At 39.9% G+C, this 26,679-nt stretch overlaps 1 protein-coding gene across 4 annotated transcripts in view; it reads right to left on the reverse strand.

Moving 5' to 3' along the window:
• The window catches only part of CDKAL1 (CDKAL1 threonylcarbamoyladenosine tRNA methylthiotransferase), a 665,563-nt gene that overhangs the window by 21,709 nt on the left and 617,175 nt on the right, over positions 1-26,679 (reverse strand). For all 4 annotated transcript variants that reach the window (XM_078851602.1, XM_073331895.2, XM_078851603.1 and 1 more), the window contains 2 exons: positions 17,221-17,304; positions 12,672-12,836 (listed from right to left, as the gene is read on the reverse strand). In XM_078851602.1, the coding sequence (XP_078707728.1) occupies positions 12,672-12,836; positions 17,221-17,304 (249 nt within the window). The remainder of the gene's footprint in view (positions 1-12,671; positions 12,837-17,220; positions 17,305-26,679) is intronic.

The raw sequence follows: 26,679 nt of genomic DNA on the forward strand, positions 1-26,679 counted from the left end.
CTGGTCCGTGTCCCCACCCCCCAAGCCACATCCCTGCTCCCAGCCCAGGGGAGGTGTGCAGACAGGGATTAGGTGGGGACGGGACACTGAAAAGTTTGGGGACCACTGCACTAGGAGTTCTGAATAAATAAAACATGTAGGCTCAGGGCACTACACGAGAAAGAAAAGTTCTTGCCTCGTACTTCAAAGCACAGTTCTACTCTGAAAATGATTATATAAAAATGGCCCCTTAACTATATGAACCTGCTACTACCTTTTAGTCCTATTAGCAATAGCAGGACCTGTCCAGTTCTGAGGCAGTGAGACATATTCTATTCCATCTTGTGCATGATCAAGAGAATTGTTAGCTAAATTCTGATGGCAAAAACTATTCTGCTGGTGATAAATTAGCCAGAAAGAATCCATCTTGACTTTCAGAGCCCAGATTGAGCTTTGCTGCACTTCCAATTCCAAAAAAAAAAAAAAAAACAAATAAGAAAAAGCAAAATCCAAAACACACCAACCTCATCCTCCTTTCCTCCTACCCAAGAGCAGGTAATCTATAGGTCACTGAAAATCGATATATAGAGAGCACCATGATGCCATTTTTACAAAGTCACTTTTCAGAGTAGACCCACACTTTGACATTCTGAGGCAACATATTTTTTCTAAATACCCACAGATGGCTTTGTTCCAGTATTTGGAAGACAAGAAGAAAAAAAGATTAATTAATAGGGATTTAACACTATAGAACATGACCTCTATTTATAATCAGCAGGGTGTTCAAGAGTAACACATTAAATAAAGCGGATGAATACATACAAAAGCAGTAACCAGCTGGACGCCTTGCACTGCACTAGATTGTAGTACAGAAAGAGGGAGATAGCACAAGAGCAGAAGAATGATATGTTCGACACCACTCAATGCAAACATTTTTGAATACTGTACCAATTTTTATTAAATATAATGCAACTCACTGAATAAGCATTTTATACAGCAAGAAAACAAATTTCTCTTTTATTTTTTTTTTTTAAGTTGTGCTGAAAACCATCCATTCTTGGGTAGTGAGACATGTTAAGATATTTTGCCAAATTTAAGTCTAATGCAGTAACAGTGATATATTTTTCTTGGAGTCCAAACCAGCAGTTTGTAACCTATCCAAGCTGATAAAATTAACGGATTTGAGTGCTAGTCGCAGCCAAAGAACATCAGACTTGGAGAGAAAAGGGAATGGAGAAAAGAAGTTCAGAGTCAGTAGAGATGAGTGGGAAATGAAGCTCTTCATTCATTACAGGTGAGCAGCTTTGCTCAGCTCTATAGCAATGGGATCTATCAAACTCCTCATCAGCTTTTTGGACAACCTATTCGACCATAGTCACAAGCAAACATCATTAATGTGGAGTTAAGTTTCCAATAATCTATTAAGAGAAGGTGATATTTTCTCATAAAACAAACTTTTGAAAGCCTGCATATTCCAAACAAATGTTGCGCTTTATAAAAAAAATTCTCACAACATAATGAAATATAAGCACACAGTTGGGTGACCCACAACCTTTAATGCTACATTTGTAGTACTAGCTTGTGCACAACCAGAAATTTAAAGATAATATTATGTATCCATTATAGATCCTGTGAACAGATAATTATTTGGTTTCCAGGACTACATGCCTGGCTGCTTGTCCAATTTAAAATGTTACCAATTACTGGGAACAATCAGACCAAATTAATAGACCTCAGTTTGCATCCATAAAGGACAGAAAATGAAGAACAGAAAGTTAAAAAAAACAAAACCCTCACAGGGATAAATTACCCACCCATCTTCTCTGCAAGATTATAACCCATGTTAGACTACAATCTTAAAAATCTATTTATGGTTGGTAAGATTTATACCTTTTCAACGATTTTTAAAACTAAGCTGTTTTTCCTTTCTACATATTGTTTTCCTCCACTTAGGGCTAAGGAGTATTGTGTAAAGAGAAAAGGAGTACTTGTGGCACCTTAGAGACTAACCAATTTATTTGAGCATAAACTTTCATGAGCTCATGCTCAAATAAATTGGTTAGTCTCTAAGGTGCCACAAGTACTCCTTTTCTTTTTGCGAATACAGACTAACACGGCTGTTACTCTGAAACCGGAGTATTGTGTCTGATTTGTCTTTTCTGTTTTCCTTTTATCCATCTCCCTCACCTTCCTATCCCTCTCTCCAGCTATTAGCTGAGGGGTCCTCTCCTGCCACAAAAAAAGGAAAGCAACTTAATCTACTTTATTTATTATTTTATTTATTTACTCATAAATAAACAAATCAAAGACAATATAGAAATGGATCTCCCTACCCCCTACACCACACTTTTCTGATTTATAATTTGACTGTGATGGGGTGGACTAGGCTCAAAGGCCCCCTGCTGAAGGCCTCAGGGTTCTGCCACACCCATTACAGGGAAGAAGCAGTGGAGAGATCCTGCAAGTAGGCTAGAGTGGCTGTTGGCAAAACAGCCAGTCGGGGCCCAAGAGGGCCATATAAAAGGCTGCTGAGCACTAGTTAATTGCTGCTTGGAGCAGAAAGGACTGCAGGCCTGGCTGCCTGGAAGAGCAGCAGGGCCACAGACAGTTTCCTAGCAAGGACTGTGGTAGCACTGAGGGAGCTCCTGGCTGGTTGCTGGGACGGAATAGGGACTGAGTCTGGGGAGGGCTGTAGGAAGATAGTGTCTCCAGGGAGGAAGCTCTGGGGATACAACCCCATACCAGAGCTGGACTACTTAAAGGCCAAAGCCGGGGAAGGGGCTAGAGAGAGACAGGCCCGGTGGACTATATACCCCGGAATGGGGTTGTGCTGGTTAACATACAGAGTGATTCGGCTGGAATGCTGTGTCTGACAAACCTGCCTGAGAACTACCAAAAGGGGACACCAGAACTAAAGACTGCAGACACGCCCAACCAGAAGGGGGCACTCGCGAGACGTGGGTGCCAACCCTGTTACACTGACACATATAATAGAAAGTTCTTTGCTGTAGGATTTCTTTTGGATGCACTCTCTATTTATTCAGGTAAGCTTCAGTTTTACCAGGTTCTATGTGCTCTTAGGCTTCCATCTCTCACCATGGCTATTTTCTTCCAAATCTTCCTGATCAAATTCTATCCTCAGGTCCTTCAGAGATCTATGTCTCCTACATAAGAAAATGCTGTGGTTTTTTTTTTTTTTAAATATAGCATAAAGGGGAAGCCCCTCTGCCCCCCCAATGATTTTCTACAGTAGCCCTACAGTCCTAACTTAGTTCCTTCCTTTTCTTCAAGAGAGGTCCTTATAAAATTTTATATGTTTGCCCCAGGACAGTGAAATAGGTCCACTCTGTTTCTGATAATCTTCAGTGGAGGTAGAGTTTTGTGAGCTCTATTGATTAATATAAGAGAATTCTCATCCTTTCTAAGTAAGTCTCTAAATAGGGTTTCTACAGATAATTTTAGGTTCTCCATCTCATTGTTCTCTGGGACTCCTTTGATCCTTAATTTGTTTTCTTGTTCTTTTTTCACTTTAATTCATCAATATTTAGTTCTAGGTACTGTTTCCCATTTTTAATTGTTTCAAAACTTTTCTCTGTTACAAAAATGGTATCTGACCAGATTCTATTTCAGTTTCCTGGTCAGACAGATCTTGCATGTCTCTTTCCAAGGCCTTGTGTACATTTAAAAAGGTTTGTCAGTATAGACATACTCACAGAATTATACACCCTCAATAGAGGTGCAGCTCATGGTATCAAAACAGTTCTTTTTCAAGAATAGCTCATATCAGTTCCTTAAGTGAAATATGTTATTCCAGCAAAAGGACTTTTTTGCTGGTATAACTGCATCTACACTAGGGCTTTTGCCGGCATAGCAATGTCAGTGTGATTCCCACCCGCCCCCCCAACCTACATAGCTATGCCAGTAGAACTTTTAGTATAGACCAACCCTAAGTCCTTGAAGAAAGTCTCCTCTTCAGATTTTAGAGATCTATTTATTTCATTCCTGCTTTAGTAGAGAGTGTATTTTTTCCCATCTCCATATTATTTTGCCTGTGAGGGAGCACTTTCTCCCTAAAATCAGAGACTCCCCTTTAAGCCATACTTTGTTGACTGTTCTTTTTGGCAGCCTATAAACAAGGCTTTTCTGTTTGCTGACAGCAGAGATCAGATTTGGTTAAGTTTAAGGGTCACCTTTTGCTAAGTGACTAGAAAAAACATCTCTGCTGACTGTGAGAGTGAAGCTCTTCTAGAGTTTAGAGAGACATCCTGAGGTGAAATGTCACCAGATCCCATGAAATAAACAGACAAAGACAGATTGACTGACCAACCACTGGGGAGGCTCATTCCCCCGGTTTCTCTTCTGGCTGCTGCTCACTTCTCCCAAAGATCCTTTTTTATTTTTAAAAGTCTTAACCTAGGGAACAAGCTAAGAATTATGAAATGAGAAACATTATAAATATGGAACTCTGGCAGAACTAGTTCACACAAAGGGTAATAAAACATGTGGAACAAGTTACCATGGACAGCAATTGAAACAGTGTATAAATCAGCTGACTGAAGAGATATCTAAATTTGTATCAAGAGGAAGGGGAACTGAGGCATATTAAGAAAACCAGAGTTATGATAAACCCAAAATCAGCATGCCTATACATTCAGATAGTCTTTTTCTGTAAAGAATATTTTTTCCTTTCTACCATTTTGTCATATGGTGAAAATTTCCCACCAAAGGGATCTCAGACTCAGCGGATCTGTATATGGTGATATATTCAATTATGACTGACAGCCTTGCCCCTAGCTTCTCCCCGAGACCATTAACACTGTTCTTTACTATTATAAATTCCTCAGCTTGCAGCTTAACTGTTTCACTTGTCCTCCTCGTGACACAGAGCTTGTGTAAACAAGTGGAATCATTTTTGTAGTGCATAAGTTTTAACTCCTCCTGTTTGAATTTCTAACAACAGAGCAGTTCTCTTGCAGGTTTTTGCTTTCTTACGGGTGCTCTAATTTAGTTTAATCGTTAAGTAGGAAACTTGTGCTTTCCTTTGTTTTTTTTATGCTGAAAAGCCCTCAGAGAGTTTAAGCAAGCCCACAGATCTATGACAAGATTTAACCCATACGTAATGCAATTTAATGAAGCACATGAAATGCTACTTAAAAGGTAAATAACATTCGGACCATTGTCATACAGTTATGATGCTTATTCCTGATAGTTATTTTATTTATTAAAAAGAAAAGGAGGACTTGTGGCACCTTAGAGACTAACCAATAAATTGTTACTCTGAAACCTGCCATTTTATTTATTAAGCATTGACAGTAAACTCAGTATGCACAGCAATAACATGAACAACAATTCAGCAAAGCATTTAAGGACATGGTTAAGTCAATCTCTATTTGTCACATCATTTAAGCACATGGTTATGCTTGCTTAAGTGCTCTTTTGAATAGGGATGCACATTAAGTGTTTTGCTGAATCAGGTCCTATGTACATACATGTAGGGATATCATGTCTATAGCTTTACTTCATATTTTTATCTTTTATGAAACTCAACAGGCCTAATTATTAATTGTAGAATTAAGATACACATTTGCATTATCTGCTTAAAAAAAAAAAGATTGCAAGCAATAATTCATGACAAGTTTGCTTGGAACTAGAAAATAATCAACAATTTTTTTCAAATGCCCAAAGCGTGTAGACATTTTGCTAGATTCATTAGGACAGTGATTCAGCAAAGCCCTTAAGCATATGCTTAAGTCCCATTGATTTTAACTGGATTTAGGCACTTGCTTATGGCCTTTGCTGAAATGGCACGTAATCTGGCACAATGGGATGTAAATTCCCACCATGGCTATATCCCCCACTGGCCAACTTTCTACTGCTGGAGCAGAGTTTACACCAGTCTAAACCAGGAGGAAGAATCTGGGAAGAATGGTTTCAGAGTAGCAGCCGTGTTAGTCTGTGTCGGTAAAAAGAAAAGGAGTACTTGTGGCACCTTAGAGACTAACAAATTTATTAGAGCATAAGCTTTAGTGAGAATCATAGAATCATAGAATGTCAGGGTTGGAATGTCAGGGTCATCTAGTCCAACCCCCTGCTCAAAGCAGGACCAATCCCCGACTAAATCGTCCCAGCCAGGGATTTGTCAAGCCTGACCTTAAAAACTTCTAAGGAAGGAGATTCCACCACCTCCCTAGGTAACGCATTCCAGTGTTTCACCACCCTCCTAGTGAAAAAGTTTTTCCTAATATCCAACCTAAACCTCCCCCACTGCAACTTGAGACCATTACTCCTGGTTCTGTCATCTGCTACCACTGAGAACAGGCTAGAGCCATCCTCTTTAGAACCCCCTTTCAGGTAGTTGAAAGCAGCTATCAAATCCCCCCATATTCTTCTCTTCCGCAGACTAAACAATCCCAGTTCCCTCAGCCCCTCCTCATAAGTCATGTGTTCCAGTCCCCTAATAATTTTTGTTGCCCTCCGCTGGACGTTTTCCAATTTTTCCACATCCTTCCTGTAGTGTGGGACCCAAAACTGGACACAGTACTCCAGATGAGGCCTCACCAATGTCGAATAGAGGGGAATGATCACGTCCCTCGGTCTGTTGGTAATGCAGTAAAAACAATGTGGGCTTGATTTAGCCTTCTGCAAGAAGGAGCACTTCCCAGACTTCCTTCTCACCTTGAAGAAAAGGAAGGAACTAACTTACGACCCTTGGGGCACTCCACTTGATACCGGCTGCCAAATAGACATGGAGCCATTGATTGCTACCCGTTGAGCCTGACAATCTAGCCAACTTTCTGTCCACCTTATAGCTTATGCTCTAATAAATTTGTTAGTCTATAAGGTGCCACAAGTACTCCTTTTCTTTTTTCTGGGAAGAATGTAATCATAGTTTACTTGTTTGAAACTAATCTTCCTATGAATCAATATAACTGTACACTTGTCAGTGGCTCTTACTGAAAATTCTACTTTTAAGGCAAAATTTTGGTCCAGATAAACAACAGCTGTGCAGTGCTTTAGAATATAACACATCTACTACAGTCCCTAGATCTGTTCACCTGAAGGTTGGGTTTTCTTAAGTTCAGAGCTCTTGATTCTGAGGCTCGCTTCCTCCCTTTTTCCAACAGAGCCAGAGGTGGTTGAACTTCAGGGCATTTTGCCAGGCCCATCTATTTACTCAGGCTTTTTCTAAGAGGGTGGGGTTTGATGGGGAAGGTAGCTGTGAGAAGAAGCTTTTATTATCCTTAACCAACATGTATTCAACTTATGTATACATGAGATGTACTTTTAAACGTTTTTTAAAAAAGCAACAAAAACAGCTGCGTGAAATATTCCTTCAAACTTTGTCTGCTTATGAGTTGGCAAAAATATTTACTAAATTAGGAAGATTTTATGATATCAGTAAAATCTTTATGAAAGATTGTGTGAAATTTTTGCACTACCTCTTTGAAGTTCAAGTATGGTCAACGGTGACTGGTCACAACTTACATGACACTGACTCTGGTTCCCTGATTGCCTGAGTCTCACCCATGTTTGTCAAGTGGAGCAGCAGAAGCCATTTTGGCTAATTTTGAATTGTAATTTGAGTGCTCTCTGTGAGCTAAACATGGAGAACTGCTGGAGGTTATGCAGCAGGCAGGGAATGGGCTTCTATTTCTTTTTCCAATGAGAGTAGTCCAGCTCCACTCCACACAGTTTCACAGTCATCTACACTCTGCACCATTTGAGGTTTCTCCCATCATGCAATTTATATGCAGTTTTTCTGTGTTCATGCTGGTTTGCAGCTTGCTTTACATGTAACTGTGCATTCTGAGGTTTTCAATTGTAAAAAAATTATTCTTTATCATATTGTTTGCTCTTAATGTGTACAATTTTGAAATATTCTTCTGTTTCTAGCAGAAAGAGGGAGTATTGCTTAAAACAGTAAACTCTTTCAAAACAGTACATATTTTTGGTGAGTCCACTGAAACATACACTAACACTAAATAATGCTTATGGTACACTATGGAGAACATATTTACTTTGCTGCTGTACTGTAATATCTGTAGCCATCAATCACCACTGTCATGGCCCTAAGTCAACACTCCATCCTATTCAGCAAAGCACTATGCATGTACCTAACTTTAAGGCATGTACTGAAGTCTCACTGACTTAATTGGGAGTTAAGCACATGCTTAAGTGCTTTGCTGAATAGGAATGGACATAAGCATATGCTTAAGTGCTTCACTGAGATGGGACCTATATCCTTCTTATTCACTCCTCTTGCTCCAGACTGCCTATATTTAAATTTAAATTCAGATACCTCTTCAAATGGCTGCCATTTTGAAAACCTGTTCCATCCCAACAGACAGCGAAAGGATGAGAACAGAAATTTGCAATGAGAGGACCACTGACAGAAGCAGAAGAGGGACCAGTACTGGTGACTCTGTATGTAAATCTATCTCAAATCCCCTAGGTATCTCAGCTGCTTGCATTGCCAGCTGCAAGATACAGGCTTCTAAGTACAAGAGCTTCTAGCTGTCTAAGGGACAGTTATGCTGAGTGACAGACATCTGATGGCTCATAAAAGAACCATCTGGCAGCTGGTTACCATCTTACAGCTGCCAACTCCTTGGAACCTCAAAACTGGCTCAGCCTGTTTGTATGTGGAAGGGGTTGGGCAGGCAGGAGGGAAGAGGGCTGTACGTTTGAATTTTTGTACAAGCATCATTTAAAATTTCTCCTCCATCCCACATACTGTTTATTTGTTAAAAGAAAAGGAGTACTTGTGGCACCTTAGAGACTAACCAATTTATTTGAGCATAAGCTTTCGTGAGCTACAGCTCACTTCATCGGATGCATACTGTGGAAAATACAGAAGATGTTTTTATACACACAGACCATGAAAAAATGGGTGTTCATCACTACAAAAGGTTTTCTCTCCCCCCCACCCCAGCAGTAGTTTTGTACTTTTTGTAGTGATAAACCTTTTGTACTGATAAACACCCATTTTTTCATGGTCTGTGTGTATAAAAACATCTTCTGTATTTTCCACAGTATGCATCCGATGAAGTGAGCTGTAGCTCACGAAAGCTTATGCTCAAATAAATTGGTTAGTCTCTAAGGTGCCACAAGTACTCCTTTTCATTTTGCAAATACAGACTAACACGGCTGTTACTCTGAAACCTGTTTAGCTTTTCCATAGTTACAACAAATAATCAAAATTGCATGAGTTTTGCATTTCCTCTTTCAAAAACTGGTACAGTCTAGTATTGCCAACTCACATAATTTTATTGCAACTGTAGAGACTCTGAGGTGTTTTTTAATGTGTCTGATGAACACATGATGAAAAGCTGTCCACTCATGAATTTTCTCTTATTCAATATAACGATTATCTCCTATTACTGTCAATGTGGCTAAAGCCAGCAAGATGGCTGCCAGGTCCCTACAGTGTTGCTGCATGTGAAAGTGAGGCTGTCCTTAATAAAGTGAGCTTCTACCTCCCACTCTTTTGATTGAGACTGAAGCCAGGCCACAGGCAAAATGACTGCCACTGTATGGTTCAGGAGGCAACACAGGGAATTGTGAGGAGCAGAAGAGATACTGAAAGGATGGAGAGGATGAGGGGGAGGAAGGGCAGTGGGGAGGCAGATTTGGGGGAATAGGGTAAAGTGGGACGTGGGGAGGCATGAAGAAAGGGTTGTGGCAGGGGGGTCTGGAGCAGAGGGAAGCAGAGGCAGCATGGGTGGGGTGCGAGGCCCAGTCTCAGGGGCAGAAAAGTTTGGGTGGGAAGTCTGGGAAGTACTGCTTATTGCAGAAGGCTAAACCAAGCCCACATTGTTTTTACTGTGACATTATCGCTTATATGAATATGTCTTTGCATTGAAACACTGTCAATTTTGGAATATTATAAGTACTTACAACACTTACTTTTAAAAAATATTTAATGAAGAGACATTACATAACACTGTGCTCCCCAAGAAGGCTGGTTACTGGTCAACTGCCCGTTAGCTAACACTGATTAGTTATTTCATACTTACTTGTGAATGTCATTTGTTCTTTTATTGAAGTACTACATAAACATAAGCAGAAGCATATTTCTCTTCTGCTGTTGCATACAATGTACATTTTTTCTAAGACCCCTTCCTGACATACTCATCCACACACTGTTCAGCTAAATTCAGAAAGAAGGAATTAATGTAAAGTTTTTTAATATATATATCTGTAACTCATCAACCCTAAAAAGTATTATAAGTTTCTATATGTGAGCGAGAGTCGTGATTCATTAAGTAGGTCAGTGGTTCTCAAGCTATTTGCCATCCAATCTTTCTTTTATCAAAGAAAATAAACTAGAAGGGGAGAGAATCAAAACAATAATAAGAAATGAATGGCTGTTCCTCTATCTTAGGGTCGAGGAAAGGGTAAGTGGAGTCTCTATGTCAGCAGCCAGAGAGAGGTGTCCATATCTGTGTGCATTAAAGGCTGACTTTTCAACCAGAAATTATCACAGATTTTGGCAGAAAAGTAGAGGAGAGTTGAGACAAAAGATGCACTAAAAACATGACCTGATTTAAAAAACAAAACAAAAAACCCTCATGATTTTGCGGGCCAATCTCATGATTTTGCGGGCCAATCTCATGATTTTTGATCTCTTGAGGTTGGCAATATTGCAGAGCCCTGTTTCACTTCTAGAGGCAAAATAGAACATATATTTTCCAAGATGTCTCCATTCCCCCAATCTGTTGTGTTCATACATATGAATATAACATATTATAAATGTAAAGAGCAACATACAGTCACACATACATCTCCCTGTTTTCTTTCCATAAGCCAAAGACATCAAAGATGGCTGTCATGCATTTTTTGCACAAAAATTCTGAGCTAGAATTGGTTTTCTCAAGCAGATCCGCGGGGGACAAAAAACTGTCCCTCAAAATTTTGCCAAACGCCCAACCCTAATAATAAATATTAAGAGTATCTTTTCTTCCAAGTAAAAGCAATAAAGAAAAAAACCCATCAGAGTGCTATCCTATGTATCCTAGCAGGGTATGTACCAGAATCATCTCCTGAGTATTAGAGAAACATCTGTTAGTGGGAAATGCTGAAACTAACTGCAGGAAGTATAAAATGACTGAAGCATGGTTCAAAACCGTCAGATTTAGCTTCCCACTATTGAAGATGACACAGGTAGCTACAGCTCTAGGTCATGCAGTCTTTTTTTAACATGTCCAATAAAGAAAATATAAGTAATACAACTCCTTGAACAAACTCAATCAGCCAGAAAAGTTTTGAAAGCCATTTAGTGTTTCATATCCCTGTTGTTGCCTTGCATCTGGACAGTACAGGAGCTGGTCAAATGGCAGTAGCACATCACCTGAGAACTGTGCACCTTGCCTCTGTCTCTACAGTTGTTTTGAAACCACTTGAATCATGTTGGTTCTAATAATTTTTTCTCTCTCTTTTAATATATAAACTATCAGTCAGCATTCAGTCTGCTCATTCCCATGCTACAAGCTTTTGGCAGCACATACTCAGCTTAATGACAGCTCTGGTTCTGTTCCAGTGGATTATTTTAAAAAAACATGATGAAAAAACCAGCCGTGTTTAAGTAGTTATAAAGTCCAATCAGACACTTTGAGATTTTGGCTGCTTACTCCCTTAACAGTCCTATGCCAGGCCAAAAACCAAAAACCCAACACACACACACACAATGAAGTTATTACTTATGTTTTATGATGTGTCAAACACATTACTGCATGTACAGATTTATTACACTGTTGTACTGTTTTTCCACAGCCAAACCCCTTCAAGATACCACCATTCTAACTTATGAGTATTAGTCCATAAGTGTCCATTTTAAAACAACCATCTCAAACTGTAACAATGACTGAAATGTTTTTTCTTGTTCATATTTGTCTACAATTTACTGTAAAAAGGAAAAAGCAGCAAGATGACTAAATAAATTGTCAGGTATCTTTCTTCCATACACTAAACTACTGCTACATATATTTTTGGAGCTCCGAACAATTCTGCTAGAGAAAGGACATCAAATGATGCCTAGAAATGTGATACACATTTTCATTTCACACTCCATCAGCTTTTACAACAGGAGCTCCATGACATGTAAGAGAACACTTGGCAAACTGCCATATTTGCCAAGGTATAAAATACAGGATAAAGTTACCTTTAAAAAAAGAAAAAAAGTTTTATGTTCTCTGCATGACTAAATCAGCTGTCTAGCTTTGACCATATATGTTAGAAGTATAGAATACTTCTCTCTACTGGTAAAATCTGAACCTCTGGAATGATGTACATTGAGGTATTTTAATACAGGTCTAAAATTCATGTATCCTATATTACAAATATTTTGATAAAGAAAAATACACAATTCTTTCCTAAAGTTTACTAGGTTAGAGATATACTAGACTATATAAATCACCAGTGTTGCATCTTTTCCCTGCTAATAATTTCTTTCTCCATGTTACATCCTGGAACAAGAAACAAGTTTATTATGGTCTTTACGAGCAAAAAAATAAAGCTATGGGCATTAGCAAAAACATCTTTTAAATTCAGATTTCAAGCTGTCAGAAGATTAAAACTTCATGCATACATAAAAAGGGAACTATAAATGAAAACAGAAACATAGCCTGGAATCCTTATTCTTGAACAGCTGTTGTTTTACTAGTGTAGTAAAGGAGAAAATGTCTTTTACTCACCTCTGTTATACCGGAAACCTGTCCTTTTGCTAGCGGTCTGGTGATGGATGGAGTGAACACATTGGCATCTGACACTGGCCGCCCCTTCATAAAATGTTTCCCTGCTTCATAAATGTCCACTTCTACCATTTTACCCATGAATTCAGGGTTCTTTGGCACGAGAACCTTTAAAAGAAATTGTTCAGATGGTACAGACATTTCCTGTGTTGAATGTCTTAGGACTCAAATCACCACAGATTTCATTCAGAAACCAGAGTTTTGGTGAGAGGTCAGTGTGAAACCTGAAAAACTCAAATCTCATTCACCTGCATGCTCTACCTCCTCCTAAAAGTCTCTGTTGGGTAATATCTCCCATTTGTACTCCCAAAGAGCTATTCAGCATTAAGTCTGCTCTTTTTAACTATGCTTAATTGCCTGAGTAATGCCTTTGGCACACAAAAGAGGTGGGTGTGAGGTGCAAAATTTACATCAGGAATCAGATCCAAACACCTCTGAAGGTTACTTGCTCAAGATAACTCTACTAGATGTCTCTAAATCTTTCTGTTTTCATCTCTTTATTACATGATAACCTGTTGGTTCTTCAGCTGTAAGATTTTCATGGCATAAACAATGTCCATAGGTGTTTATAGAGAGCCTCACCCTTATCTTTATTGTGGCCTCTTGGGGTACGTCTACATTTCAACATAAGCCCAGGGGTTGCACTCAGGCTCAGGCTTAACCCCCCTTCCATCTACACACAAATTGCACTAACTCAGGGCTCAGACCCAGGGTCCCAGGACCCCATGGAGATGGAGGGTCTGAGCTTGAGTCAAGCCAGGACACAGCAGTCAAGCCCTGTTGCTTTGCAGTGTAGGTGTAGCCCCACTGGACTCATGCTCTCCAAGTCTGCCAAAATAATTCCACAATCTCATGGGTCAACCTTCTTTGTCCTCTGGACAATCAAGTTTTCCCACACTGCACCATGAACAAACGGCTAGAGCAGCCACATTTTGGGAGGGTGCTAGAAAGTTTGGGCTATGGGTGGTTGGATTTGGGCCCACATAATTCAGTGTAGACTCTGGAGCCCCAGGCTGGGATCCGGGGTTCAACAACTCCTAACCTGGGTTACAAATGTGTGTAGACACTCAAGTCCTAGGTTAAGAAACCCTATGTTAAGAAACCCAGGGCCTGCTAATTTGAGTTCTACTAACCTTGGGCTTACACTGCAGTGTAGACATACCATTGGTATTATGATAGAATAAATATTAAAACCATAACAACATCCTCACTCTCTTTGTAAAGCAGATTCTTTCAATATAACCAATTATCATAAAAATATACTGAGAACACAAAAAATAATCATAAAGGCCTTTGCAGCTGAGGTGCCTGATACATAGCAAGCACATTTGAGAAGAGATGGGCATGCCCCGAGGACAGAGGCCAAAGCCACACTTTCCTGATCTTACAAAACTGCAGGATCTTATAATTTCCTGAGAATGTCACAGAACATGGACCACATACTATAAACTCTTCCAACTCTTCTGCTCAATTTATACTATTGCTGGTAAAGCAAGAGAAATGAGATCTTTCTAAATACATTGGAACAGTTTTTCTTGCTTCAAGAACAAATGATACAGCAAAGACTTTAACAACAGGGAACCTATAATTGAGCTAAAGTGTATCAGGAACAACCAGGAAGAAAAGTATATTTACTTAAGCACTTAAATCCAAATTGCTAAACACATGGCCCTAATTTCCCAAAGTGTTTTTGACAGAGAGGCCTATTTGTGATTTACTACTCTGTGTCAGCAACTCTTCTAAGGCCTGACATACTCACTACTCCAACACATTTTTGTATAATCTGTATCTAAATGGTGTCACGTAATGTGTCATTGAAAAACCAGTAACTCACTGATCATTAATATTCTTGCATAAAAGTTAGAACAGAACAATGGCCACACTGGGTCCATCTAGCCCAGTATCCTGTCTTCCAACAGGACTGTGCCAGATGCTTCAGAGGGAGTGAACAGAACAGGGCAATTTATCGAATGATCTACTCCATTGTCAAGTCCCAGCTTCTAGCATGGATTGCGTCCCTGACTATCTTGGCTAATAGCCATTGATGGATCTATCCTCCATGAACTTACCTAATTCTTTTGTGAACCCAGTTATACTTTTGGCCTTTCTACCATCCTTTGACAATGAGTTTCACAGGTTGGCTGTGTGTTGTGTGAAGAAGTACTTCCCTTTGTTAGTTTTAAACCTGCTGCCTATTAATTACATTGGGTGATCCCTGGTTCACCCAACATAATTAATGAAGGGAAAAATAATACTTATTATTCACATTCTCCACATCATTCATGATTTTATAGCCCTCTGTCATATCTCCCCTCAGTCATCTCTTCTCCAAGATGAAAAGTCCCAATCTTTTTAATCTCTCCTCATATGAAAGCTGTTCCATACCCCTAATTATTTTTGTTGTCCTTCTCTGTACTTTTCCCATTCTAATATACCTTTTTTTGAGATTGGGTGACCAGAACTGCATGCAGTATTCAAAGGGTGGGCGTACCATGGATTTATATAGTGGCATTATGATAGTTTCTGTCTTATCTGTCCTTTTCCTAATGGTGCCTAACATTGTTAGCTTTTTTTTTGACTGCCTCTGCATATTGCCCAGATGTTTTCAGACAACTATCCATGATGACTCCAAGATCTCTTTCACAAGTAGTAACAGCTAATTCAGATCCCATCATTTTGTATGCATAGTTTGGATTATGTCTTGCAATCTGCATTACCTTTGCATTTATCAACACTGAATTTCATTTCTCATTGTGTGAGCCAGTTACCCAGTTTTGAGAGATCCCTTTGTAACTCTTCGCAATCTGCTTTTGGACTTAATTATTTTGAGTAATTTAGTATTGTCTGCAAGCTTTGCCAACTCACTGTTTACCCCTTTTTCCAGATCATTTCTGGTTCCAGTACAGATTCTTGGGGAACACTGCTACTTAGCTCTCTCTACTCTGAAAACTGACCATTTATTCCTACCCTTTAACCAGTTACTTATCCACGAGAACCTTGCCTCTTATCCCATGATTCTTTTCTTTACTTAAGAGTCTTTGGTGAGACAGGGCTATCTAGCACACAGACACTCAGGGTGTGAACTGCTTGCTTGTAGGCTTGCTGTGAGCATCCCAGGCTGGGAGCTACAGCAGCAAAGCACTGTAAGGCACCCAAGGTTGCAGGTCAAGTGGTGACACAATGCTGAAAGAGATCTACCATACACTATGCAGAAAATCAGACGGGTGCTTGCAATGTTATATGGCAGTAAAAGAAAGTGCATTAAATTATGTGCAGCATACACAGTCATCACCAATAGTTTCTCTCTCATGGCAGTTGAGATACCATACTCAGGAATACTGCTTAACATTTTTTTTTTTCAAAAACTAAGTGAAACACAGACAATTGCAAGAAAACTAATTTAACCCTTATTGTCTGGGGGCAAATTATCTGCATTTAAGTAACGCTGATAATTTTGTGAGGCAGATATTGTAGTTCAGAAGGGTTGTGTTCTACGTGGAAGGATTTCATTTGCAAGCAAATACTTAAAAACAAATTGCATAAACAAACTGCATACATTTAAGATTGAAGTGCTATGAGTCTAAACATGAGAGGCAAAAGCTCCTTCTGAATCAAGATCTTTCTTGCCTTTTTTCTATTCTTTTTTAACAAAGACTCTGCCAAATTGCATTGTCCAGAAGTGCTATCTGAAAGATTACTGGAAATCATCAGTTTTTGTGTGTATCCATGTACACAAATATCCATTAGATATTTTTAAATTCATTTATGGTATTTTGACAGCTACAACACACCACAATGCAGAATCCCCATTAATGAATCTAGATTGGGGTCTCAAACTCAAACGACCACAAGGGCCACATGAGGACTAGTACATTGGCCCGAGGGCCGCACCACTGACCACCCCCCTGCCGCTGCCCCGGCCCTGCCCCCACTCCATCCCTTCCGTGAGACCCTGCCACTGCCCCGCCTCTTCCCACCCCTTTCCTGAAATCCCCACCCCAACTCTGCCCCCTCCCTGCCCCCAGGGGCTGCAGGAGAGGTGCAGGGTGCAGCACGGAACTCAGGGCAGGGGGTTGGGGTGCAGGAAGGGGCAGGGGATCAGGATGTAGCAGGGGGCTCAGGGTAGGGGTTTGGGGTGCAGCAGGGGGCTCAGAGGAGGGGGTTCGGCTGCAGGAGGGGTTTGGGGGGGCGGGTCCCTCCCTGCCCTCCCCCTGTGCCGTTCCGGGAAGCGGCCAGGACCGGGGGTGTGGAGAGGTGCACGGGCCTCTGAGTGTTGCCCTAGCCGCTCCTCCAGGTACCTCCCCTGAAGCTCCCATTGGCCTTGTGTTTGAGACCCCAATCTAGATAGTTGTACTCCTCTTGGCAGGCAGCATTTTTTCCTTTGCCTGTCTTTTGAACTGTAGCACTTTTACTGTTGGACTGGTTCAGGGATATTACCAGAAAGTAAAGAGAAAATTATTGAGATTTTAATTTTGTTTATTATTTACAGTACCTGCTCGTAGAACTGATTGTGAGCAACATAAAACTGGGAATCAAAAGATTCTTCTGTTACTAGAACTCTCTGTCTCTCGCCAACCTGGAAAATAGAAAGGTAAAGAAGTGAGTCTGAGAGTAAAACCCATAAAATACTCCTTGAAGGAGGATGCTCCAGAAACTTCCTCTTGAATTTAACAGAGTGCCTTTGGCTAATTTAGCAGCTAAAACAAGAAAATTAAATGTATTAAACTGCCTGTAAGATAATATTGACCATTTGATTACATGAAATTAACATAGTTTGAAATTGCATGGTGTAATATACGTGTTGTTCAAATGTGAATCTTCAATGCAAAAAGTCAATCCGATTTTTTCCACTCATTATGAATAGGGTTGTCAGAAATTAAAATATTTTAGACATACACCTTTGTCCATAACCCCACAAAGTCAAACAAAGCCCCAGCATCTTTCTGTATTATTTGCAATAATTTTTAAAAATGAGCTAGACACAGGCTGCTGTCAGATCCAAATTTGTAGAAATTTCATAATGACACAATGAAATAGTAATAACCATCTGTGAGTGATGAGGAACTGTGATACTGTGGAAAACCTCCAGATACAGAAGGATAAAACAAGTCCATTCACCTTTCACATTTTTCAGAATTCTTTAACCACATTTTCTACACAAGACAGTGTGTAAACAAAAATGGTTTATTCCTTTACAGCCCATCTTCCTCCTCAGCGATATCACAATGCTGTATTTGTGACATCACATTCGTTCCCATGGCAATAGGTGTAGTCATCACAGATTTTCACTCCTGGATTAAGAAGACTGACTGTGAGGAGGAAATCTTTTAACAACACAGATTCAATAACGTTCAAGGGAGTATGAACATGGGACAAAAAAGCTATAACATATTTATTATCTCCAAACATGGCCCAATATGAAGAATATCTTTTAAAAGGCACCTATCATATTTTATGACATTGCCAAAAAGTTGAGCATGGAGAGTCAAGTGTATTTAGAGATAGGCCTGAGTTATCAAGTATAGATCAAGACCTGAATTTTCTAAAAGTTCAGAGATGTTTGAATGAGTGGTTTTGGTTTGATACAGTCGTATGCTACGTTAAGAAGTTTAGATCTGGACTTTTCCCTAGCTCAGGGATATTCACATCCATGTTTTTAGCTTGGGCCAATTGTAGCTGAACATTTTATCTGAACGTAGACTGGATTTTTTCTGACTTGTTTGACAAATGCATTCTTCAAATTACAGCTTCTCAGCAAACTGAATTTGTTTATTGCTTTTATTCTTATCCCCCATTTAGAGACTCGTCAACATGTCCTAGCTTTTAAGCATTTAGTATACGTAAACAAAACTCCATTAAAGACCACCTGTCACTTAAAGAAAGAAAAATCACTTCCACCACATCTGAGACATGGCTGTTACACAGAAACTGTGAGGTCTTATGAAACAATCACTCTGAGAAAGCTAGGAAGACCCAGATGAACTGATTGCATTTACACAGTTCAAGTAGTAAGTAGTGAAGAAAAAACACACTAACCATAATGTTTGGATCTTCTTTAAAAATTAGTAGAAATAACTATGGATTAAGAGCTGGTAGAGACTAGGATAGAGAGACTCCTACAGGGAGAAAACTGTGCTTGTTTGCACACATTTTAATGTTGGAGAGTTATTTATAACACAGTTTAAGTATCTATCAATGGTTCTCAGGGAATTCTGTAATTACAAATAATGATAGAATTAAAGTTTTAGTAAAACAGATCTAATGTAACAATACTATGTCCCCAAATTTTCCATGCTATTTTTCTCTCAGTATAACAATCATCCAATTCAAATCCCCAGAGGGGTTTTGCAAGTGCATGTCTAAAGGCCACTAGAAACAACTGTCAGTATAATAAGATTATAGGGAACACTTCCCTTGAACAGAGAGCTTTCTACTTACATAAGAACTTAAGAATGGCCATACTGGATCAGATCAAAGGTCCATCTAGCCCAGTATCCTGTCTTCCGACGGCGAGCAATGCCAGGCGCCCCAGAGGGAATGAACAGAACCAGGCAATCATCAAGTGATCCATCCTGTTGCCCGTTCCCAGCTTCTGGCAAACAGAGGCTAGGGACAACATCCCTGCCCATCCTGGCTAATAGCCATTGATGGACCTATCCTCCATGAATGTATCTAGTTCTTTTTTGAACCCTGTTATAGTCTTGGCCTTCACAACATCCTCTGGCAAAGAGTTCCACAGGATGACTCTGCATTGTATGAAGAAACAGGGCTTTGGAATGGAACCCGGAGCAGCCCCGGAGCAGTGGAGCTCCAGGTTTTTGCCTGGAGCTGGAGCGGAGTTGGAGCACAGCTCCAAAGCTCTGTGAAGAAATACTTCCTTTTGTTTGTTTTAAACCTGCTGCCTATTAATTTCATTGGGTGACCCCTAATTCTTGTGTTATGAGAAGGAGTAAATAACACTTCCTTATTTACTTTCTCCACACCAGTCATGATTTTATAGACCTCTATCAAATCCCCCCTTAGTCATCTCTGAAAAGTCCCAATCTTATTAATCTCTCCTCATACAGAAACTGCTCCATACCCCGAATAATTTTTCTTGCCCTTTTCTGTACTTTTTCCAATTTGAATATATCTTTTTTTGAGATAGGGAGACCACATCTGCACACAGTATTTAAGATGTGGACGTACCATGGGTTTATATAGAGGCAATACAATATTTGCTGTCTTATTTATCTATCCCTTTCTTAATGATTCCCACATTCTGTTCGCTTTTTTGACTGCTGCTGCACATTGAGTGGATGTTTTCAGAGAACTATCCACAATGACTCCAAGATCTCTTGGTAACCACTAATTTAGATCCCATCATTTTATGTGTGTAGTTCGGATTATGGTTTCTAGTGTGTTTTACTTTGCCATTATCAACGCTGAATTTCATCTGCCATTTTGTTGCCCACTCACCCAGTTTTTGAGATCCCTTCGTAGCTCTTCGCAGTCTACTTTGCACTCAACTACCTTGAGTAGTTTCGTATCATCTGCAAATTTTGCCACCTCACTGTTTACCCCTTTCTCCAGATCATTATGAATATGTTGAATAGTACGAACAGACCCCGTGGCGGACACTACTATTTACCTCTCTCCATTCTGAAAACTGATCATTTATTCCTACCCTTTGTTTCCTATCTTTTAACCAGTTGCTGATCCATCAGAGGACCTTCCCTCTTATCCCACGACAGCTTACTTTGCTTCAGAGCCTTTGGTGAGGGACCTTGTCAAAGGCTTTCTGAAAATCTAAGTACACTATATCCACTGTATTCCCCTTGTCCACATGCTTGTTGACCCCCTCAAAGAATTCTAGTAGATTGGTGAGACATGATTTCCCTTTACAAAAACCATGTTGACTCTTCCCCAACAAATAATATTCATCTATGTGTCTGACAATTCTGTTCTTTACTATTATTTCAACCAATTTGCCCAGTACTGAAGTTAGGCTTACTGGCCTGTAATTGCCGGGATCACCTCTGGCATCCTTTTTAAAAATTGGCGTCACATTAGCTATCCTCCAGTCATTTGGTACATAAGCTGTTGTTTCCATGAAATTTCTGGCAATGAATTTTAAGATCCCAGGGGAATTCAGAATGAGTTTGCAGTACTACAGCAGGAAGTGGGCCCATGGTACATCTTTTTGCAAAGAGTGGGAGGAAGCTTCAGACCAGCACTGCTCATTTTTTGGGGGCAACACTTTGCCATTGTATGGCTCTGAAGAAGGTCAAAAATGACCAATCACTCATGTCCTGACATTGTACTGCAATGTTTACCAACATTGTAATTTACTGTCAAAATATACTGATACATCACCACAGCAACATCAACCTACTCCAACTTCAGCTGGATATTGGGAGTTCTAGTCCAATCGCTTAACGTTCTCTGTACTGTCTCACGTATGTCAGGTGGTTTAGTAAGTATTCTGCTTCCTTAGGTCCAAGACAAGACTGAGCTGGAGGAGTTCCAGCTGGAGCCATATGAATGCTGCTTCTGGGACCCTCTTATCCTACCTCGAGACAGTGGGGTGGACAGGTGCAGTGTAAAAAGGACAGCAGCAGAAGAGAAATTGGACAAGAGACTGCTGTCAAAAGATAACATATGTGAATAACATCAGCCCAAAAAAAAGCCAAAGCCTTCAGGATGGCAGCTGTTGTTTGAGTGGGCGATTTCTTGGGAATAAATGCAGAGGAATGGAGGAACTGAAAGTCATCTTTGTTGCTGTAATTAAAAATGATAAATCAACTTAAACATTAGACATTGTTAGTTGGAGGGGACAAAAGCATCACCATTCATATGTGAAAAATAATTGTAGAGAACACAAAATTTTTTCATTTAAGTAGAGAACACAATGGTTTTGGTAATTTGAAATAAGCCGTGGCTTTTTCATACATGCATTGGAGAAATATAAGTAGGCAGAGTGTAGCTAGCAAAACTGAAACTTGTCCATCATACTGCGAATACTCAGTTTTACCCCTCCTTTGAAAGAGTTAAATATGTTAAAGAGTTAAATATGTGGATAACAAGTCAGAAGTCATAATAGTCATCTTTGCTGTCTTTTCACATATGTACCCATAAATGAAAACCAGTATTTTTATTATTGTTTTTCTCCTCTTGTCTATTTTCAAAAGTATATGTGAAAGCTGACTTCTGAAGTCTAGAAAATGACTCTGCAACTTACTCAGGAACAATTCTTACCCAGTGTTTGGAACTAAATGGAAGTTTGCCCTGGAGTTTTGGCTTAGAAAGACTCCAGGAATCTTACTGGAGCAGGATTTCACTGTTTCCTGTAGACAGTTTGAAAAATAGCAAGAGCAGCAGCAGCAGACTTGCCACACATCTTGTGTGAGACAAATGCTAATTTCTCAGTTACACTGTATGCAATGAGAGTTCAACAAGCACAACTGCTCCAAGCCCTTCCTACACACAACAATTGCCAGGCAGTTTATAAATCTCGTAACAGGTAACCAAACTATTTCAATAAACTTATGTATCATTTTTGTTCATCCTACAATAAATTATGACACAATAATTTTGTAACTAAGCTTTTCCTTTTTGGAATATTATAAAATGCAATTTTTTCAGCTGACAGATTTTCTAAAACGAATAAATGGTGGGAAATGTCAAACAACTTTTCTGGCTTTAGTCAGATTAGTTTTTATCAAAGCTGCTCAGATATGTTAAATACAAGGTTCCGACCTTAAACGATGAAAACATATTTCTAGTGTCACTGCAAAAGACTGACCCCATATACCCCTTTAGACTAATTACTGCAGTGTAATGTCACCAATGAACCATTGTAATTACCCTTGGGAAAAAAAGTATGGTCCTATTCTTATTTAGTTAATGAAAATTATAACCTTTCTATTTTGATTAATCACTCACAACAGCCAGAGCATGTGATCTACGCTCTTCAGGGAATACAGTAATTTTCCTGACTGTTTATGCATTCTTCTTTTCTCAGGCTCACGGAAATCTGCACTTCTTTGGGGGTGGGGATGTTTAAACAGCCTCTCTGGGCTAAAAATAGTTTTTAGAAAGGTTTTAAGAACACCTGCATTTCTGTATGTTTTACAATGCTGTCATAAAACAAGGCCTTATAATATACTGCGAAGTACGTTATCGATAGCTGTCTCCAGTGACTTACACTGACAAAATCTTGGTAGGATTCAATCCAATTTCCGCTGAAGTCAGTGAATGTCTCTCTGTTGACTTCAGTGGAGGCTGGATCAGGCCCTTTGATCCCAAAAATTACAGAGCAATGGTTTTGACAGAGTTTAGACCCGACAGAAAAAAAGTTTCCTTTCTATATGGTATTTTGAAATACTAACAGTCAACAGAAATTCTACCGCAAGCTTTTGTTGCGCTAACCAAGTATTCTGATAAATAGATGCATGAATATTTTTAGCCCTCTTTACCAGAAAGCCTAAACTAAGGCTCCGTATACATGGGGGGCAAGGATGTATCTAAGTTACGTAACTTCAGCTATGTGAATAACGTAGCTGAAGTTGACGTACTTAGATCTACTTACCACGGTATCTTCACTGCAGTAGGTCGACTGCTGACGCTGTCCCGTCAACTCTGCCTATGCTTCTCGCTCCGGTGGAGTACCAGAGTAGACGGGAGAGTGCTTGGCGGTCGATTTATTGCATCTTCACTAGACGAGATAAATCGACCCCCGCTGGATCGATCACTCTGTAGGTGAGTGTAGACATGCTCTAATTTAAGCAACTGATAGTTTAGAATGCCCCTTCTTTTCAGTGTAAATTGTTCTAACGTCTCAATATTTAAATAATTAATAAACATTTTAATAACGATGTGCATGAAAAAGAGCATTCTTACGTCCCATCCCCTAAATCGTTTTTCAAATTACTATATCTACTTCTTAGGGGCCAAAATTATCTTTAGCCATCAGAGACCAAATTTCTCAGGAACTATAATTAAGCATTTTGTGGCAATCATTTAAGCAACTTAAATGCTCACTCTTCGCATTACAGCAGGTGGAGGGCAGTGTGACAAGAGAGAGTGCAAGTGTGTACACAAAGCTGAGGAATGAAGGCAACATGTCAAAGATTTCTTAACAATTTCTCTCCATAGAAATATGTGACCAAACATATTAAGTTCCTTTTTCCTTCAGTCCATGTTTCCCACACACTCTCTCTACTGCCGTCCTCTGTTTTCTGCAATCCAATGCTGCTTCTCCAGTTTGTACGATAGCAACATCTCCATTTATAAAGCTGGTACCAGAACCTCCAACAGAGACCATCAGTGTTTTTCCTAGGGCTTGTCAACACACAATTTTTGTACTGCTTTAACTATCCCAGTTTGAAAGTGGAATAGGTCAAGTGGTGCAATCCTCTAGCGTGGATGCACTTATATTAGTATAAAGATTATATCAGTATAAAGATGCTTTATAGCAGTATAACTAATACCATATGGGAAGGGAAATAAACTACACAAGTATAAGGCACCTTTTTATCAATATAACTGTGGGGGCTGTACAAATGTGACTATTTTGAGAAAATCACACCCCTCACCAACATAGTTACATTAGTACAAAAACTGTGTATAAATCTGACATGAACAACAAGTGTCTACTTCCTCCCTTTCAGAACTCTTATAAGATGACCTCCATCTTGCTGGAATGAGGGTGTGGGGGAGGTGTTATCAATGCTGGCCACTTCCAGATGGCAGAATGGATGGATTTCCCCGTTGCTGTTTTCTACATTATATTTATATGATAAATTACATTTGCATAACACCAAAATATTAACCCCACATAGGGCTTTGCATCTTCAGAATCATGCAAACATTAACCTGTTAATTCTAGCAACACCTCTATGATCCATTTTATAATTGAAGAAACAGACAGAGATTAAGTGAAACTTCCAAGGCTTCACAGTGAATAAGTGTTAGAATCAAGACCAGAACTCAGGAGTTTCCTAGTCCCATACATCAGGAGTGGCCAACCTGTGGCTCCGGAGCCACATGCGGCTCTTCAGAAGTTAATATGCGGCTCCTTGTATAGGCACCAATTCCGGGGCTGGAGCTACAGGCGCCAACTTTCCAATGGGCCAGGGAGTGCTCACTGCTCAACCCCTGACTCTGCAATGGGCCCTGCCCCCACTCCACTCCACCCCTTCCCGCCCCCTCCCCTGAGCCTGCTATGCCCTTGCTCCTCCCCCTCTGAGCCTCCTGCACGCCACCAAACAGCTGATCGGGAGATACAGGGAGGGAGGGGAAGGGGTTGCCAGTGGACGGGAGGTGCTGGGAGCGGGTGCACGGAGCTGATGTGGGGCTGCTGATGTATTACTGTGGCTCTTTGGCAATGTACACTGGTAAATTCTGGCTCCTTCTCAGGCTCAGGTTGGCCACCCCTGCCATACATACTCCTCCAGACCATGCTGCCTTATGTACTAAACCAACAATTTAATTATTGAGGAAAACAGACTACCAATCTTTTACACAGAGAATGAAAGCTGTATTTTGAAGCAAATTTCAAATACAGCTATTACGTGCATTTAAAGAACAAAACAGAGACACTGGACACTACTGAGCTCACCAAACTAATTAGATCATTTTGGCAGGTTAGCCCCAGCAGTGCTAAATACTGCCATTTTATGCTTTACATCAGTCAGTGATTTTTCCTTACTTACATTTTTCAGGTTGTTTGCTATTTTGATAAGAGCTTTGGGCATAGTCAAGGTACCAGCTCTCATTAGGACAAGCTAGAATCCCAAGCACAAAGCAGTCAAACTTTACCAAGCTTTCACATTTTATTTCATTGTAAATTCAAATGAACAAAACTGACATGCTTAGGATCGAAAAATAAGGCACTTTTAGACTAGCTTTATTAGACTGATCAGCCTCTAAATGTTAAATTGCAATGATTTTATTTTCTGTGATGTGTATATACACTTTACACACATGCTACACATACTATGCCTCTTACCACTACACTATTTAAGAGTTTAAAACAGGTCTATGCAACAGATGCACACAGTATAAACCTCCATCTTTCGAACCTTTGCCAGCCTGGCTTGAGGATGAGCAAGCAGGAAGGATTAGGTATAAGTTAAAGACAGACAGCTCTAATAGTATCTAATTAGCACAACAAAAGAAAGTGCCTCAGTTGGTTCAGCAGTGGGCAATGCATCTCATTAAACACAACTCAACAAGAATTATTTGGTCCCCTTATGAATACTTTTGGCACAGCTACCAGAGAGAGAGAGAGAGAGAGATGGAGCTACAGTGCGTCTGCTTTCTTGGCCCAGTACTCCAGCTTCAGGGTAAATAGCCTGCTTCTATTACTGTGCACCTGCATCTGACTGCTTCATTCTGATTTGGTCTCCTGCTGTGAAAATGTAGATTCTTCAAGCACATACAAGCCCTGCCATGCACTTCACATGAAAATTATATTCAGAGATGTCAGCAGTGACCTAAAAACGACAACCGGTCCTCAAAGTAACTGCTTCCTTTTAAATTCTGTAAATTTATGTTTTGCTCTCTTTCCTTTTCATTGCTCCTCTGTTCTAAAAGGGAATCAGAATTTTAGTTTATTTTTTTATCATTTCTGCCAAATTACATTTTCAAGTCTGATTAACCTTATAAGAAATTATCATATGAAAAAAAGTCCTCAGAGATGTGGAATTTACTCTGGTCTGTCTTGTTCCGCTCACTCTGTTGTAAGCCCGACCTGTGTGGTTAAAGGTCAGGACAGGGAGGCAGGAGATCTGGGTTCTGTTCCTAGCTCTGCCACTGACTTGCTATGGACTTTGGGTAGATTAGATATCCTCTCCACACCTCAGTTTCCACATGTGTAAAGGTGGATCATAATATTTCTACAGCTCAGAGAGTATAGTGAATACTAACTCATGAAAGTTGTTACAGAAATACGAAGTATTATGTTTAG

The sequence above is a fragment of the Lepidochelys kempii genome, chromosome 2 (assembly GCF_965140285.1).
Source record: "Lepidochelys kempii isolate rLepKem1 chromosome 2, rLepKem1.hap1, whole genome shotgun sequence".
In the NCBI taxonomy this organism is placed as follows: Eukaryota; Metazoa; Chordata; order Testudines; family Cheloniidae; genus Lepidochelys; species Lepidochelys kempii.